Source organism: Agelaius tricolor, unplaced genomic scaffold (genome assembly GCF_023055355.1).
Source record: "Agelaius tricolor isolate 1412-34295 unplaced genomic scaffold, bAgeTri1.0.p SCAF_11, whole genome shotgun sequence".
Classification (NCBI taxonomy): Eukaryota; Metazoa; Chordata; class Aves; order Passeriformes; family Icteridae; genus Agelaius; species Agelaius tricolor.
Genome location: NW_027269271.1, coordinates 26,176,091 through 26,192,111, shown reverse-complemented (window position 1 = coordinate 26,192,111; position 16,021 = coordinate 26,176,091). Strand labels below are relative to the sequence as shown.

The window sequence follows — 16,021 nt, the reverse complement described above, 5'->3', positions numbered from 1 at the left end:
TGTTTGCTCTCCAGCTCGAAATGCAGACCCCAAGCGTCACTTCAGGCCCAGCCAGGGTGCCTTCAGGTGGCTGTGTCCCCCGTGTGTTAGGTACCTGTTCACCCCACACCCTCACCTGCTGTGGGATACAGGGGGAAGGACATCAGTACCTGGACAGCAATGACCCCCTCCTGCAGCACAGGGCAGGCATCGTGGAGGACACTGGCTCTTGCATTGATGGGCTTGAGGTTTGGCCTCTGCCAGCCCTGGTTTTTACCTTCCACTTGGTTTCATCACTCATTCACCTCTTCTGATCTTCCCTACCCCAAATCCTGCAGCTGAGATGTGTAGGAAGGGCTTTGGGGGTGGCCAGACCTTACTGGGGGATGGTGGGAGGTGTCTGCTGCCCCTGCTGCACTTTGCATTCACAGACAGAGTTAGCAGCTCAGAAGCAAAAATAAGTCAACTTCCATGCCTGGAGAGGACTTCTGCTAAAGGAGGTTGATGCTGCAGTTGGACCTCAGAGGTTTGTCTTCTCCTCTCTGGTGGGACATGGATGGAGAAGGCAGTGGGGAGGGTTGTCTTGAGGTGCTGTGACCTCATCCAGATGAGGTTGGCCAGGAACTAAGGGCAGGGGCTGGTTCCTTTTGGCACCTGGAAGATAAATGGTGGTGTAAGTGGTGGGATATCAGCGGCTGGAGCAGAGAAGCTGGCAGGAGGCTGTTGGTTTAAATCTGCTTGGCTCCATCTCACCACTGAAACATTCAAATAAAAAAAAATTTAAAAAAAAAAAAAAAAGAAGAAGAAAAAACCCACCCTCTTACTTTATTTACATTGCACTCAAGTTTCCGCTGTACAAAAGATTTGCAGGTGCAAATATGTCCTGCCTTCATTAACTTCCCCTCCCTTTTTAATTTATGTGATTTCAATTTTCCTTCCCTGTACTGTTAATTAGGGGACCCTCTAATCAGTACCATTATCACAGTGGTATTCATGTTTAGGAAAGCTGCTAAACAAATGCTTGCAAAATTGCTAAATGGCTAATTAATGTCTGTTAATTAAGAAAATTGCTCATGGTAACAAACCATGCCATTGCTGGCAGCAGCTAGAAGGCGAACACTTGTTGAAATTAGTAACGAGGCAGGTAGAGAACATCTGCTCCGGCGCCGGTCCTGGAGCCTGCCGTCGCTTCCCATCACCTACTGACAGAGCTCCTCTGCTTTCTCTACCAATTACACCTCCTTGGACTCAAAAAATATTCTTTTTTTCTTTTTTTTTTCTTCTTTTTTTTCTTTTTTTCCCCCCTTTTTCCTCACGTTAACACGCACCGGTATATTTCTTGCACCGAGCTCGCGGTTTTTCCAAGCAAATTTTCATTTTGTGCTTTTAAGGGAAATTTAAAAAAAAAAAAAAATTTAAAGTGGGCGTTCAAGCCCAAAATGTCAGCGACTGCTGCATTGCAGTCTTAAACCTGCACCAACTAATCTCTCCTTTTTTCCCCTAGACATCCTTTCTTTGCTCGCAAGCCATTTCACTGGCATCCTTAGGGAATGCACCTCGAGGAAGGATGTTGCATCCCTTCAGCGTGGCGGTGCAGCCCCAGCTGTGCCACCCAAATGCTGCCCAGGCGTGAGCTGGGATGTGCTCCTCATCCTCTCTGCTCACTCCAGCACCTGCAATGAACCACGGTCAAAACACAAACCCGGAGGTGTTTCCAACCTTTGGGATGAGAGAGGAAAAAAATCATTTTTATTTTAAAATTTTTTTTAGAATTTTTTTTTTCTTTTTTTTCTTTTTTGTTTTGGGGGTAGTTTTTCTATTTCTCCCCCCAACCTCTCTGGTCCTCTCCTGCATATTTTTTTTCCCTCGTTGCACGCCCCTGAAAAGTGTTTCCCTGTGTGTTTATCATTGCAGACTTGGTTGAACCACTGGACCGTTTACTCTCAATGTGGCCACTGTATTTTGACAGATGTTCTGATTTTGAATATATATTTTTTTTGCATATATCATTACTCATTGTTCAGCTGCAAATGAATTGAACCTCAATTAAAAAAAAAAAAAAGGAAAAAAAATTTATTTAAAAACCGGGAGAACTGACTCCCTGACTGAACAGGTCCACCCGTGAATCCTTTTTTAGCTCTTTCTGCGCTTTCATGTGCTAATCTATAACCTCCTTCTACTGTCTGACCTCACAGGGACCGCCTGGGTCACAGCCCTCGCCACACGCACAGCCTCCACCCCACAATCCTAACAGCATGATGGGACCCCACAGTCAGGTAAAGACACTAGTGATGGGTAGGGCTGTGAACCGGGACGTGCGCTCGATTTACTTCTTTTTCCCCCCTCTGTAAGCATGCTGGGCAGCGGGTACCCGCTCCCCGGGGAGCATCCCCCCGGGCACCCCAGCTCCGAAGCAAAATGTTGGTTTTTTCCCCTTTTTTTTCTTTTTTTTTTTTTCTTTCTCTCTTTTTTTCTTTTTTTTTTTTTTTTTTGGTGTTTTTTTGGATATGCAGTTGTCAATGGACTGAGAAGTCAATCGTGGGTATCAGACTGTTTTACCTTCCCAAGGTAGCCTGAGAAATTTAACTTGATGTGGATTTTTAAGCTTCTGTTAGTAGCAGCAGTTGTAAAAAGAAGTAACGTTAAGCCTTTCTTCTTTTTTTTTTTTTCAGTACTTAGCACTGGGGTTTTTTGTGTGTGCGTGTCTGTATGTGCTTATTTGCCACTTTTTTTTTTAATATATCTCTATATATTTAAACTTGAACATTATCTAACACCCAGGGTTTCCCATGCACTAATTTTAACAGCCTCACCTAGTATTGCCAATGTCAAACACCGTCTCAAACAATAAACCTACAGAGAAAAATGTCTAAAAAACAGAGTCCAGACACCTTTCTCTTTTTTTTTCCCTTTTGAAACGTCACTTTTTTAAAAAGGATGTCTCCAGAAAAAAAAAAAATTAAAAAATTAAAAAAAAAAAAACAAAACCAGTGTGTACAGGCTAACCAGCGTGCGTGGGGAGCGTGCCACCTCCCCAGGGCTCAGCCCTGACCCCCTTTTGTGTCCCCACAGCCATTCATGTCGCCGCGCTACGCCGGAGGTCCCCGGCCCCCCATCAGGATGGGCAACCAGGTACTGCACTCCCAGGATCCTGGATTTCCTAGGGGTAGCTGTTATTTGGGAAGGGGGATGAGAGCCAGGTGTCCTGCAGATGCTCCTTGGGTTTGGGTGGCAAGCATCACCTCCTTGGTCACCCTCCTCTTTCCTAGTGCCGGATCATCAGGTGTCACTCAACGATGATGGTTTAATTTTGTTGTGGGGTTTGGGCCTATCCAGGGTGGAAACAGCAGTGGGGAATGTGCTGCTTTCCAGCCATGGTGTTCCCAGCAGGGCTGTGCCATGCTGCATGCTCGCTGCCTGGCTGGATTTTCCCTGCAATCGCAGAAAATTAAAGTGATGGAGATAATCCTGCTGCTGGGCTGACCGAGTGTTTAGATCAGCGGCGGGGTCAAGCGGGGCAGGTCACCGCTGAATTTTTTGGGTTGGGTTTATCCTCTTATCCCAGCTTATACAAGGGCAGTTTGTTTCTGGCCTTGTGGATGGAGGCTTCCACCCCACGCCCTGCCTGGACGCATGCATGGCCTTTGGTTAAGGAATTCATCTCCTTGACAGTGGTGCCATGCAGATCTGTAGAGTAATGACCAAATTTGTCACCAAAGGGAAATTAAAGGAAACCTGTAATTCCTTTGAGCAGCAAAGGTGTCTGTTAAAAATTATCTTGGGAGCTTGTTTTTTTTTTTTTTTTGGCTATCAGCATGATTCTTCTGTAGGTCTAATTAGCAGAAAGAGCAGGATAGTCAGGAAGTAGGATGTACCAGCTTGCTCTGAGTTTGTGCTTGCTGGATTTGGGACTCGAATCTTTGGAATTTGCTAACTGATGCTGAGATGTAGCTGAGAAAAACCCAGAAGGGGCTAATGGAGGACCCCCATGGCTGGAAGAACCTTCCACCCAGGCCACTGATGGATGATCTAACAAGGTATTAATTCACTGCACCTCCTCATGGGTCAGTTTTAACAGGACCCCATCCTGCAGTGGTTCTTGGCTCATCCCAGGCTCTGCTGCCGGTGAGCACAGTGAGCTGGGCAGGCAGGAGAGGCAGGAGGGACTGGTTTGAGGAGGCTGTTCCCACAGCAGGATCAAGCATCCAGGAGTGGGTAAAGTTAATTAGAAAGATTTCATTTTTCTCCCCAAACACCACATAAAAAACTTATGTTTGTACCTAGGCAGAGCTCAGCGAGGTTATGGTCACATCCTGAGGGACAAGAGGAATAAATAGGCGGGCAGGAAGGTCAGGCAGCAGAAGTGTAAATATCCACCTCTGCAACCCTCCTGGTTTATCTTCCTCCTGCTGCCGGCTTCCAGCCTGCAAAAAACTTGGGATTGGGCTGATTGTGCCTCAGCACAGCTGTGTGCACCCAGAGCTTGTGCTGTAGCATGGGATTCTCGGTGTTGGCATCCAGTGTAGCAAAGCTGTTTACAGTTTTCTTCCCTCAGGCAGACAGTATCTGCATTTTTCTTCCCCTTTATCTGCTTGGAGTAGCCTTTGAAGCTTAAATAGCAGCATTGCCTGAGTGGAATGTGAGTTTGGGGAGGGGGCCTTGCTCTGCTGCACATGGAGCATCTCCCTGCCAGAGCCAGTGAATCACTGCCTGGTTTGGCCCTGGTGCTGTGTGTCACCAGGGTGCCACGCTGTTGGTCACCTTTCCCTGCTGGATTTGACACCACTGCCCTGCTCAGCCTGGGTTTTCCCCTGCTTTCCTAAAATACAGCAGCATTTGGCATGAGGGGAGGGGGAAACGCCTTGTTTGGGGTTTAGAGAGGGTTTGCAGAAGGATGAGGGAGGCAAAGACGTGGAGGCTGTAGCAGTGGGATGTGGGATGCAGGAGGATGCAGGGGGATGTGGGATGCAGGAGGATGCAGGGGGATGCAGGATTTATTTTTTTTAATCTTGCTCCCTTGCTTTCACAGCCCCCGGGTGCTGTTCCCGGTACACAGCCATTGCTGCCCAATTCGATGGATCCCACGCGACAGCAAGGTAAACCCAGCAGAGCAGGGGGTGAAGCACTGGTGTTCTTAATTAGCTGTTAATTCGGGATGCAGAGTGGCTGTGGTGCCGTATAACACCCCTGCTTTCCTCCCAACAGGGCACCCCAACATGGGCGGCCCCATGCAAAGGATGAATCCTCCGCGAGGGATGGGCCCCATGGGTCCCGGTCCGCAGGTAAGCCCGGTGCCAGAGCACATCCTACACAAACCATGAGAGCAACCTCCTGGGGCTTGGAGTTCCCCCCCACACTCTGTCCCCCCATTAGTGTTAATGTGTTTTACATTAGTCTTGCATCTGGAAATCCCTCCTTTTAACAGGAGTGAGGTCTTCAGAGCTCATTAAGGGTATTAGAGCCTCCCTCCTGCCCTTCTGTCAGAGGGGATGGCACTTAGCTCCGAGCTGGAGCAGCCTTTGAGTGCATTACACTGCCTGCCTGGGAAACAGTTACAACCCTAACTGCAGGAAAGGGAGGGAGGCTTGCATTTGAAATTAATAAATAAAAAGAAATGGCAAAGATCCCTTGAGCAAAGGGAATAAGGCTTTCCCCTGCGAGGTTCCCCTCCACCTGCCCTTCCTGCTGCCTGCTTGAGCTCTGTATTTCAGGAAAGGGGAGTAAACTTGAAATTAAGCAGATCTGGGTTAATATATGCTGTCGTTCCGTTGATTCAGTTCATGGAGTGGCTTGTTGTTGACTCACTCCTGTTTGTTCCTTCTACGAGACTTCAAAACCAGATTACCATATTTTGGTTGGAGGTTTATCCTCTCTGCATCGTCGCCTACGTGGAGTTTGTAGCGCGAGGATCAGAGTCTGTCAGGAGATGAGCGGGCGCGCTGGAGTTTTGTTTTGTTTTTCCCCTGGAGACTGTTGAGATAAGTGAATGTTGTGTAAAGAGGGAGTTGTGTCATGTCTTTAGCACCAACCTGAGGATGCTCCTCAGGGGTGTTCAGCCACGTCCACGGGCACCTGAATCCATCCTCGGGCAGGGGACAAAAAACCTGCGCAAGCATCGTTTCACCGGCAAGCCCTCCCATAGCGCTGCTGCTGTGCTTGAAATCCTCCTTTCCTGGAGGATTACACCCAAAAGGAAAAAAAAAAACAAAGGCATTTGCAAGCATGGCCTGCGCCAAGGCGAGCGGCGGCGGCTTGCCCGGGGGAGGCTGCTTCCCACTTCCAGAGCTCTCCGCGAAACTTGGAAGCGGGGAGCGCGCGCTGAGCGCCGCGTGGGATGGCGGCGGCTCCGGGAGCCGGCAGGAGTTGTGAAATGTTCAGAGCTTTATTTTTGACTCCACCGTTCCCTGTGTATGTACATTAGGGAGAGGTTTTTTAAGAGGCAGCCTTTCCCTGAAGAAGCGCTGGGCTTCCCAATCTGGCACCCACAGGCGCTGCCTGCCTGCAGCCATCCAGGAATCGGCGCCTGCGCAGGCAGCCACCAAAAATACCGACCCAGACCCCGCAGCCCCTCACACCTTGTGTGCTCTGGGCTTGTTTTCCTCTAAGCTTTGCATTGGGACCTTCCTAAATACTTCTCAGATGATTCCAGAGGGCTTCAGAACATCCAGCCAGGACATCCTGGAGCCCTGACAGCAGCTCCTTACTACACAGCAGTGATGAATCATCCCTTTTCAGCTGATTGCTGCTGCATTTTTCCCTTTAAGAGTCCCATTTGTAGCTCTGCAGAAGCCAGGACAGGGTTTGCCAGCACCAATATGAAGAGGGTTTGTAGCTCTCTGGGTTTTGGTGGTGCCTTGCCCAGGTCGCTCGGCGCAGCTGCGTTCCCTCCTCACCCTCCCTGAGCATCTTTCAGCTGGCTTCATTTTCCAGCCTTTCAGCTCCAATTAAAAATGCTGAGCCCTTTTTTTTTTTTTTTTTTTTTTTTAAACAAGGGGCTTGATGCTGCTATTCAGTGTAAATGGCTGAAATTTCTATCAATTAGGGACTTGCTGGTAATTTGTTTGGGGAAAACCCTTTTCTGCCTCTTCAAAACAAACTTTAGTGATGCCCTCAGCAGTGCACCGTGCACTGGTAAATTCAGGTAAAAACTGACAATACTAAAGTATTGTACTTAAAATCCAATTTGGAGCACTCCAAGGGGCTGTGGTGTAGGAAGTGGCCAGCCATTCCTCCTCCTGCTGTAGCAGTTTTTTCTTTAAATGGCAGAAACACAGTCCAAAAAGATGCATTACAGAAGAGAGGGAGGTGGGAGGGGAAGAGTGGCAACGCGACCTAAATCTGGACCTAAATCTGGCTGCACATCGCCTGGAGGGCACACGGAGCAAAGCACAGACCAAATGGAGCACAGCATTCGGGGGATTCCTCTTCCTCCACTGCCTTGGGCTTGGCTTTGTACTAGAGCTGGTTTTAGGAGATGAGGGATGCAGATCTGAGGCTCCCAGTCCCAGCTGGAGGCTAAGCCAGGGAGGAATAAGGCAGGAGAGGGGGCCCAGGGGGCTGCCTGCCCTCGCCTGCTCCAGGGGATGGAGCAGAGAGCTGGGGAGCAACAGAAAAACAAGCCTGGCTTGGTGTTCCCTACTCCAGCAGTCATCCAGGGAGCAAGGAGTGCTCCATCTCGGGGGGAGCTCATGCAGCCTTTCCTCATCCTTACACTGCAGCAGGAACCTTCCAAGTGGTGCCTTTTCTCCTCCTCCTGCCCGTTTTCTCCTGCACAAAGGGAAAAATCCAAAAGGCTGTTGCTGGCGCTGGGGGCTGTGCACAGAGCTTGGGAGGGGGATGTTTTCCCTCCAAAGAGAGCAGGGAGGGGGAACTTTGGGGCTCAGCCTGGCTCCCATCCATATTCAGCTGCCTGGGGTTTTTTTATTAACACAATTGCCTCTTATGTTCATCGTCATTAATTTTTTTTTTTTAAGCTCATTTTTGCACACAGACCCGCTTGTTTTTTTGTTTGTTTATTGGCTTTTTTCCCCCTTTCTCTTGTCTCTCTGGTGTCCTGCACGTTACGGTAGACTGACCCTTGGTTATCGTTGCAGAACTACGGCAGCGGCATGAGACCTCCACCCAACTCCCTAGGTCCTGGCATGCCTGGAATTAACATGTAAGGCAATCCCCACACTGGGAGGTTTCACCGTGGGCTCGGGACTGTCTGCAGAAAAACACAAGGTTTATTTTTACCCCTGTTCAATTTTGTCCCCAGGGGGCCAGGCGCTGGTAGACCGTGGCCGAACCCCAGCAGTGCTAACTCAGTGAGTATCTTGGGTTGGTTGGGAAATGTCATGGAAATGGGATCATTCCCCATTAGCTGAGCCCTGCTAATTAGAGGGGGTTCCCCAGCCTCTTGCTTAGGCTGCTGGGACTCCCATCCTGGCCAGGCTGAGGGGGCACAGGGGGTCTTAGCCGTGCCCTGGTGGGATGCACCCATGGCTGAACCTGTCCCTCTTGTCCCTACAGATCCCATACTCTTCTTCATCGCCTGGTACATACGTGGTGAGTCCTCCTGCCCCTGCTGTCTGTCCTTTCATCAGGAGTTCGTGTGGTTTGAGGGGGCAGTCAGTGCCGTGGGAGGTGGCACTGGGCTGGGTTTGGGGGTTGGAAGTTGCTGTTGGGCTGGTTTTGGGGGAGGTGTTTGAAAACATGGAAAGGTGGGCAGCGCTCATGTCTGCACATCTGACACCAGCTTTGTTTCCGCAGGGTCCGCCCGGCGGCGGTGGCCCTCCAGGGACACCCATCATGCCCAGTCCTGCAGGTACGAGCCCTCTGAGACCCCTCTCTCTCCAGGGCCATCCCTGCCCTGTTGGTAATGACCAATTTTTATGGGTTTTGGCTTTCTGGGAAGTGAGTAGCATGGGCTTCTTGACTTTGGGATTGCATTTGGGGATGTTCCTACATCCCCCTGTGGATTTGGATGCTGGGGGGCTCAGGAAGGTGAGGAATTATCCCCCCACCCTTCCCAGCCAGGAGTTGAATTATTTTTCACAGTTGAATTTCTTTGATTAAAAACTTTGTGGATCTTCATTAAATACAAATTAACCAGAAAATGGTGGTAGTTAGAGGGAATTTTGGGTGATAAAATACAAAAGAATGAGTTCAAGTGGCATGAGTTTGTTTTAATTAAGAAATGAATTAATCACCCGACTTACTGGGCTTCACTGTTCCACAGATTCAACAAATTCAAGTGACAACATCTACACAATGATTAATCCAGTACCGCCCGCAGGCAGTCGATCAAATGTAAGTCTGCTTTCTAATAATTTACATATCAGATACCATAACAAATCATAATTAACTTCATCAGTTGAGAGTAAAGCAGTTTAATTGATTTCAGCCATTTGTTACAAAACAGAAATAAAACAAACCATCAAAAAGCGATTAACTCTTGGGCGACTTTGTTAATTTTTTATGCTTATTAAGAGAGCAGCAGTCCTGCTGCTCCGGCCAAGGTGCTGGGTTTTGTGGGATATGGGCAACCTTAAATCCTGTGGAATTCCGGTTGGAGTGCTGTGCTGCAGCTCTAGGTTGGCCATCCAGCCAAATTTATGGGTGAACCCAGAGGACCATGAGCCCCGCAGCCTCAGGCAGTGATACAGCCCCAGGTTGTGCCAAGGAATGTTTAGATTGGATATTCAGAAACTTTTTGTCATCAAAGGGGTTGCCAAGCATTGGAATATGCTGCCCAGGGCAGTGGTGGAGTCACCATCCCTAGAAGTGTCCAAGAAATGTGTGGATCTGGCACTTCAGGGTATGGTTTAGTGGGTGCTGAGTTGACTGTTGGACTTGGTGATCTCAAAGGACTTTTGCAGCCTCAACAATTCAGTGATTCTGCCATACCTCCCTCCTTGCCCTGCTCCAGAGGGATGGCTGGGGCAGGGACAGTCCCCAGGAGCCACCGTGGCAGCTGCTTGGGGTTGTTCTGTGGCTGATTTTGGGTTTGTCACCTTTTTCTTGCGCAGTTCCCAATGGGCCCCGGCTCTGACGGCCCCATGGGCGGCATGGGCGGGATGGAGCCCCATCACATGAACGGATCATTAGGTGAGCCTTGATGTCCTCCAGCCCCTGGGGGACACTGGCAGAGCATCCTAGTGCCTGTTCCCATCCTGGAGTCAGCCCCCACTTGGCACCAGTGCTCAAAGCAGAGCCTTTGGAGGGAAGTCAGCGGGGCTCTGGGGGGCACAGGGCCATGGCTGCAGGCCCAGTAAGGCTCTTCTCCTTTCTCTCCCCTCTCTGCAGGGTCAGGAGACATAGATGGACTTCCCAAAGTAAGTGGGGTTGGTTGCAGGGCGGGTGTGTGGGATCTGCCCTTCCCTCAGCACTGGGGTGCTGCTGTGACCCTGATGGATGGGGACACAGGGAATGTGACTGGGGTGGGCAGGGCTGTGTCCTCCCCCTGTGGCATTTCAGGGGGGCTGTGGGGACCCGCTCACCACCTCCCCTCCATCTCCCACAGAATTCTCCAAACAACATAAGTGGCATTAGCAATCCCCCGGGCACTCCAAGAGACGACGGGGAGCTGGGAGGCAACTTTCTCCATTCCTTCCAAAATGACAATGTGAGTGAGTGCCTGCCTGGGGATGGGGGGACAGTCCCTGAGGTGTCCCAGCACTGGGATGGGTGGGCTTGGCACAGTGGGGGCCTTTTGGACTTGGGTTGTGCCATGTGGGAGCTGCTGCAGGAGAGAAGAGTGGGCAGGAGGAGATGAGGCAGTGGGAGCTTGGGGTCTGTGGTGGGATGGAGTGCACAGGTGGAGAGGAGCTGGTGCAGAGGTGGCTGTGCTGGCCTGGCCAACTGGAGGCTCCATGGGTGGCTGCAGACATCCCTCCTGTTCTTCCTCTATTAGCAGCATATACACATGTGCATGTTAATTATTTGTTTCAAATTGCATCTCGCCCCATACTGTTCTGCTGATTTTCTTCCCGGAAAAGCAAGTTACAAGCGCAGATTAGGCCCTGATAAATTGGAGTCTCCAGCATATCCTCTCTTCCTGGTTTATTAGATCCAATTAGGTTGCTGTGTAGTTGTCATCAGCCTCTTTTGCATCCATCCCTCCCTTCGATGTCTGGGGCTGTGACCCGCCTGGTTTCTCACCGTGGCTCTGTCTCTCTTGCAGTATTCCCCCAGCATGACGATGAGTGTGTGATTTCCCTCCCCCTCCTCCTCTCCAGGATCAAGAGAGTCAGCTGCCGTTCGGAGGATCTCAACGAATTATGCAAGAAGAAGAAGAAGAAGAAGCTAGGTGTATGGGCAGGGACACGCGTGGCGGGGGCCAAAACCCCAGGTTTAGTTTCATGCAATAAAAAGGCTGAACTTTTTATTCCATAAAACATGAAGGACAAAACTTAAAATATTTCAAGACATGACAAGATCCTTCTTTGTGCAGAAGGGTTTATATATGTACATGACACTTCTTTTTGGAAACAAACGGAAGCCTCTAGCACCCAACTCCGATCTCTTTGCTTTGTTCTTTTAAATAAAGACAGAAACCGAACCTGTTGTATGTTTGTGCCGTGCGACACCAGGAAGCTAGTCTAGATATGAAATCATGTTGTCTCTGTTGTAGTCATTTTTTTAAATAAACTGGACAGTTTACAATGGTGGTTTTCGTTCAGAAGGCCTGTTTGTTTTTTTTTTTTCTTCTTTTTTTTTTTTTTTGTTTTGGGTTTTTTTTTCCCGTGTATTTTTTGGGGTTGTTTTTGGTTTTGGTTTTTTTTTTTTTTTTGGTTCGTTTGCAGCACAACGCTTCCTCCTCCAGTTAACAAGATCTGCTTTGGGGAAGAGACTCCAGCACCTCGTTATAAACTTGTTAATATAACAGGTGACCCCTTCCAGGATCACATCCTCCAATGAATCGTGATCTTGCTCTCTGTGACTGTGGCATGCACTGTGTTAGTCTTTCCCCCTCCTCTGAGTACAAGAAGAAATCTCTTGTCCCTCCCTTCCCCAGAATCCTTCAGCTGGTTCACTGCAAAAATAGATTTTTTTTAATAACTTTTCTTTTTTTTAAATCCACCAGAAAAAAAAAAAAAGAAAAAAAAAAAAGGGGTTAATCTGACCTGGGACTTTGAAACTGTGATCTCCAGCTAACTTTGGGATTTTCTGGGGGTTTTATTTGCTTTGGGGGTATTTTGCGGGGGGATTTCTTTTCTTTAGAGATGTGCTCTTGTCAGGATTTCACTTATCTATGATTTGGAACTGGATGGAGATATTTTTTAAGGATTTCTTGTTGTTAAAATGTAACCTTGCTATTCTGTAGGCTCGCTCTGTAACAAGAAAATAAAAATTAATGGCAAGCATCGAAGGCCCTTCCTTCTGGTGGGAGAGGAAGGGACGAGCCAAGGCGGCGGGTTGGGATCTCTGTACATGACACTACCCTGTAGTTTGGTCTTGGTTTTTCTCCAGCTCCCATTTCTGCTCCATGTATATCATATTCTGTAAAATATTCTCTCCCTTGGATTTGACCTTTGTGCGGATTATTGAAAGCATTGTATCTTGTTTCAGTGTTTTTTCTTACCTTGTAGTCTGGTTCGAAAATTACCGAGAGGGAAAAAAAAAATAATTATTATACATTGTAGTTTGTGTACGATATTTGTTGATAATGTTTTATTAAAGGGATGTCTTTTTTCCGCACCCCTTCATTGAAATGTTTTTGGGGGACATTTGGCTTGTTTTTATTATTCTGACTGCAAGACATGAGATGACAAAACAACTTTTTTTTTTTTAGTGTGTAATACGAATAATAATTTTTTTTAATGTTTGCCTTCTTTTTCCTAGGCATTTTCATTCTGCTTTACCTGTAGAAAGTCAGGAGGGAGGGAGGGGCGGGTGGGATGGGGGGTCTGAGGGTGTCAGTCTCATAGTTACAGTCAGGTTAATATTTTCCAATTAATGCAGATTTGTTGCATTGCATACCCAGGGGCTCCCCAAGGGGTCAAATTTTTACCTTTTCCACTTTACATCTTGTTCAGGTGTGGGGGGTTTTTTCCTTTTTTTTTTTAATTTTAATTTTTTTGTTCTGATGTGAGGAAATGAAAGGACCGGTTTTAATGTATTTTAAAATGAATAGCTAAATTATTGTCTTCATTGGTATGGGATGGTTTTTTGAATGAAACGGTTCCCCCTCCTTCTCCCCCCTCCCCCTGCTGTAATAAATATCAACATAAACATTTGATTTCGGTGCTCTGCAGTTTGTTCCTGGTGTTTGCTGCCAGACCCAGGGTGGGAGTTGGGTATTTTTTTCCAGCCTTTAGCAAGGGCCAAGCCCCAGATTTGGGGTGCAGGAGCAGAGGTGATGCAGAGCTGAGGTGGCTTTTTAGGAGGACTGGCTGAGCCTGGGAATTCAAAATCCCAAAAGGATTCAGGACCATTCAGGATGCAGTTCAGGACCTGGGTGAGGTTTAGTGAAGCCTCTTTGTTTCTTGGAATTGGGGTTTTTTTTTAAGTATTTCTGAAAATTTAGCCTAGATATGGTCAGTGTTTTCTGCACCGGGCTGAGGATGTTCTGGCTGGATGCTTGCCCTCCCCACACCCAGCCCATCAGGCTGCAGGCAGAGAGGGCTGCTTTAGGGGCTAAAAGGGGATTTTGGTACACTGCTCCCCAGGCTTTGCTCGTTAGAGGCTGGGGGAGTTGGGACACCAGCGTGGTGGTGATGGAGGCTGGTCTGCCCTGCAGCAGCTCCCTGGGCCAGGAGCTGGGCGCTGCCACTTCCCTTTGCCAGAGTCCTGCCCTGCTGGGAGGTAGGAAAGGGAGTGGAATACACGAGTGTTGTTCTCAAATACACAAATACTGAGCTTGCTGTGGGGTCAGTGACCCCTCCTTGGGCAAGAGCCGCGGTGCTGGGTGGGTGCACACACCCTCCCAGGAACAAACAGCTCCAGGACTACTGGGGATGGAGAAACCCAGGCAGCCCAACCTGGTTCCCCAATGGGCAGCATCAGAGGCTGGGGGAAAGATTGGGAAGTTTTAGGTCTTTGGTCCAGGCGATCACATCCCTCTGTGCTTTGCAGAAAGCAGAGTGTGAGCATTGTCCATCACTTGGTTTCATGACCCCTGAGGGGCTGAGGCTGATGAGGAAATCCTGCTCTCCCAGAGCCCTGGGCCATCCCTGCCCACCCAGGCCCTGCTTGGCTGCCCAGAGCAGCAGGCTCCTGCACTGCTGCCCCTTGTGTTTTTATTGTGGGGCATAGAAAAGTCCTTCCTGATGGTTCTTAAGGGTTACAGGCTGGTATTATTAAATATCACCATGAAACTGCCAAGTTCCCTCCTCGAAACGTCTCCTGAGCCCAGCCTGAGGGATAATTGTCTCCCCCATTAGTTTTCATTAAATTAAATGCAGGAGGAGGATCAGAACAACCAGGGGCTCCAGGCTGAGCACGATGTGTACTTGTTGGCACGATGTGTGCAGCCTGTGGAGCTGGATTTTGCAGTGGGAGCGGTTCAGGGGAAGGGAGTGTGGAGTGGTGGAGAGCTCTCCTGTGGGCAGCCAGGCTCCTCTGGGTCCTGCAGAGCTCTCCTGTGGGCAGCCAGGCTCCTCTGCCTCCTCATCTCGGGCTCCTGCCACCTCATTCTTGCACGTTCTGCTTCCCTGGCTGCCGTTCATGAAAAGTTAATGCCTGGCCCTGGTCCGTGCTGAGGTAACGCCATTTGTGTGCTGAGAGCCTTTATAAGTTATTGATGTCAACCCAGATGTGCTCCTGTGACCCATTGTTGGGCTCCCCAGCCCACCTGCCTCAGCTGGGCCGATTCCAGCAGGCCACACTGGAGGAACTGGGAGAGCTGAGCCATGCAGTGTGCTTGGGACGTGCAGCAGGACACCAGGGAGAGGTGCTAGGGGCTGCCTGGTTCAAGGACCACAAGGGGCCAACCTGAGCATCTGTGCCAGGTGCCAAGCTGGGAGCTCCACTTGCCCACAGCTTGAGCTCCCCTCCAGGCCCTCAGAGGAGCATTCCCTGCACAAGGATCAGCCCTCAGAGGAGCATTCCCTGCACAAGGATCAGCCCTCAGAGGAGCATTCCCTGCACAAGGATCAGCTGCTCCTTCCAACAACACTCCAGTACCACTTCCCCCCAGCCTCAGGTGAGAGGGGCTGTGCCTCAGCAAAGCAGGGACATGGCCTTACACCCTTGTGTATGATCCCCTCACCTGCAGTGCCTTCCTGGTGCCTCACACAACCCCTGAAGCCTTGTTTTCCTGCTGACCATCCCATGTCTCCCTGCTTCCGCTGTTTTTCAAAACTGCCTTTGCTCTGCCTTCGTCCATCCCTCCCCGTGTTTGTGCTTTGTCTCAGCTCAGCTTGGACACAGCAGGGTTCCAGCTTCCCTCAGTCTCTCCCCTTCAACTGCCTGCCCTGACAGAGATGTCTTTGTTGAGAGGTAAAAGCAACTGAAGGGACTCTGCCTCTTCCAGACAGACCATCCCCACAAATTCCCACATCTACGAGAAGCACATGAGGTGTTTCACCTCCACACAACCCCTCTCCACCACAGCTGCTCTTCCAGCAGGCTTCCTCGGGGAAATTCTCTCCTCAGGAATGCTAACAGGCAGCTGGCTGCCCTACAGGGCTTCCTCCCTAGGACGGGTAATGACCCGAAGCTGGAAGAGCGAGGGGATGTCAGGCAGGGTCCGTGTGACACAGCAGGGAGCCAGCAGCCCGAGAAAGAAACACCCACTGCGTGTGACAGGCTCCACAGAGCACAGCTCTGGTAAAATGTATTCCCAAACACCTGGCTGCAAATCACAGACCTGAACAGATTCACTCCGATGGGCTGAATTAGGCATCCCTGGAGCAGGCAGGATTAAGATGATGCAGAGCATTGCAACGCTTTATGAGTTTTTATTCTCTTTCAAGCACTTCTGCTAACTATGGAGGGATTTGTTAATTTAGCCTGCAGCCACTGCATCCCAATTTACGGGGTGCAATTGTTGACCTCAAATGTGACTGGTGAATGTTCCCAAAGCCTGCAGAGAGGAGCTGCCTGATGGACTGGGGCT

General features: G+C 49.4%; 1 protein-coding gene across 6 annotated transcripts in view; it reads left to right on the top strand.

Annotated features, from left to right (window-relative positions):
• SSBP3 (single stranded DNA binding protein 3) overlaps positions 1-12,660 on the top strand; it is a 55,627-nt gene extending 42,967 nt beyond the window's left edge. The window contains exons 6-18 of one of the 6 annotated variants that reach the window (XM_071436791.1): positions 2,175-2,255; positions 3,052-3,111; positions 5,009-5,075; positions 5,185-5,261; positions 8,073-8,137; positions 8,237-8,285; positions 8,491-8,526; positions 8,731-8,785; positions 9,200-9,270; positions 9,990-10,068; positions 10,267-10,295; positions 10,484-10,585; positions 11,144-12,660. In XM_071436791.1, the coding sequence (XP_071292892.1) occupies positions 2,175-2,255; positions 3,052-3,111; positions 5,009-5,075; positions 5,185-5,261; positions 8,073-8,137; positions 8,237-8,285; positions 8,491-8,526; positions 8,731-8,785; positions 9,200-9,270; positions 9,990-10,068; positions 10,267-10,295; positions 10,484-10,585; positions 11,144-11,173 (801 nt within the window). In that variant the 3' untranslated portion in view covers positions 11,174-12,660. Of the gene's footprint in view, positions 1-2,174; positions 2,256-3,051; positions 3,112-5,008; positions 5,076-5,184; positions 5,262-8,072; positions 8,138-8,236; positions 8,286-8,490; positions 8,527-8,730; positions 8,837-9,199; positions 9,271-9,989; positions 10,069-10,266; positions 10,296-10,483; positions 10,586-11,143 lie in introns of all 6 variants that reach the window. The other 5 variants (XM_071436790.1, XM_071436793.1, XM_071436792.1 and 2 more) reach the window with 5 other exon arrangements.
• The last annotated feature ends 3,361 nt before the right edge of the window (positions 12,661-16,021 follow it).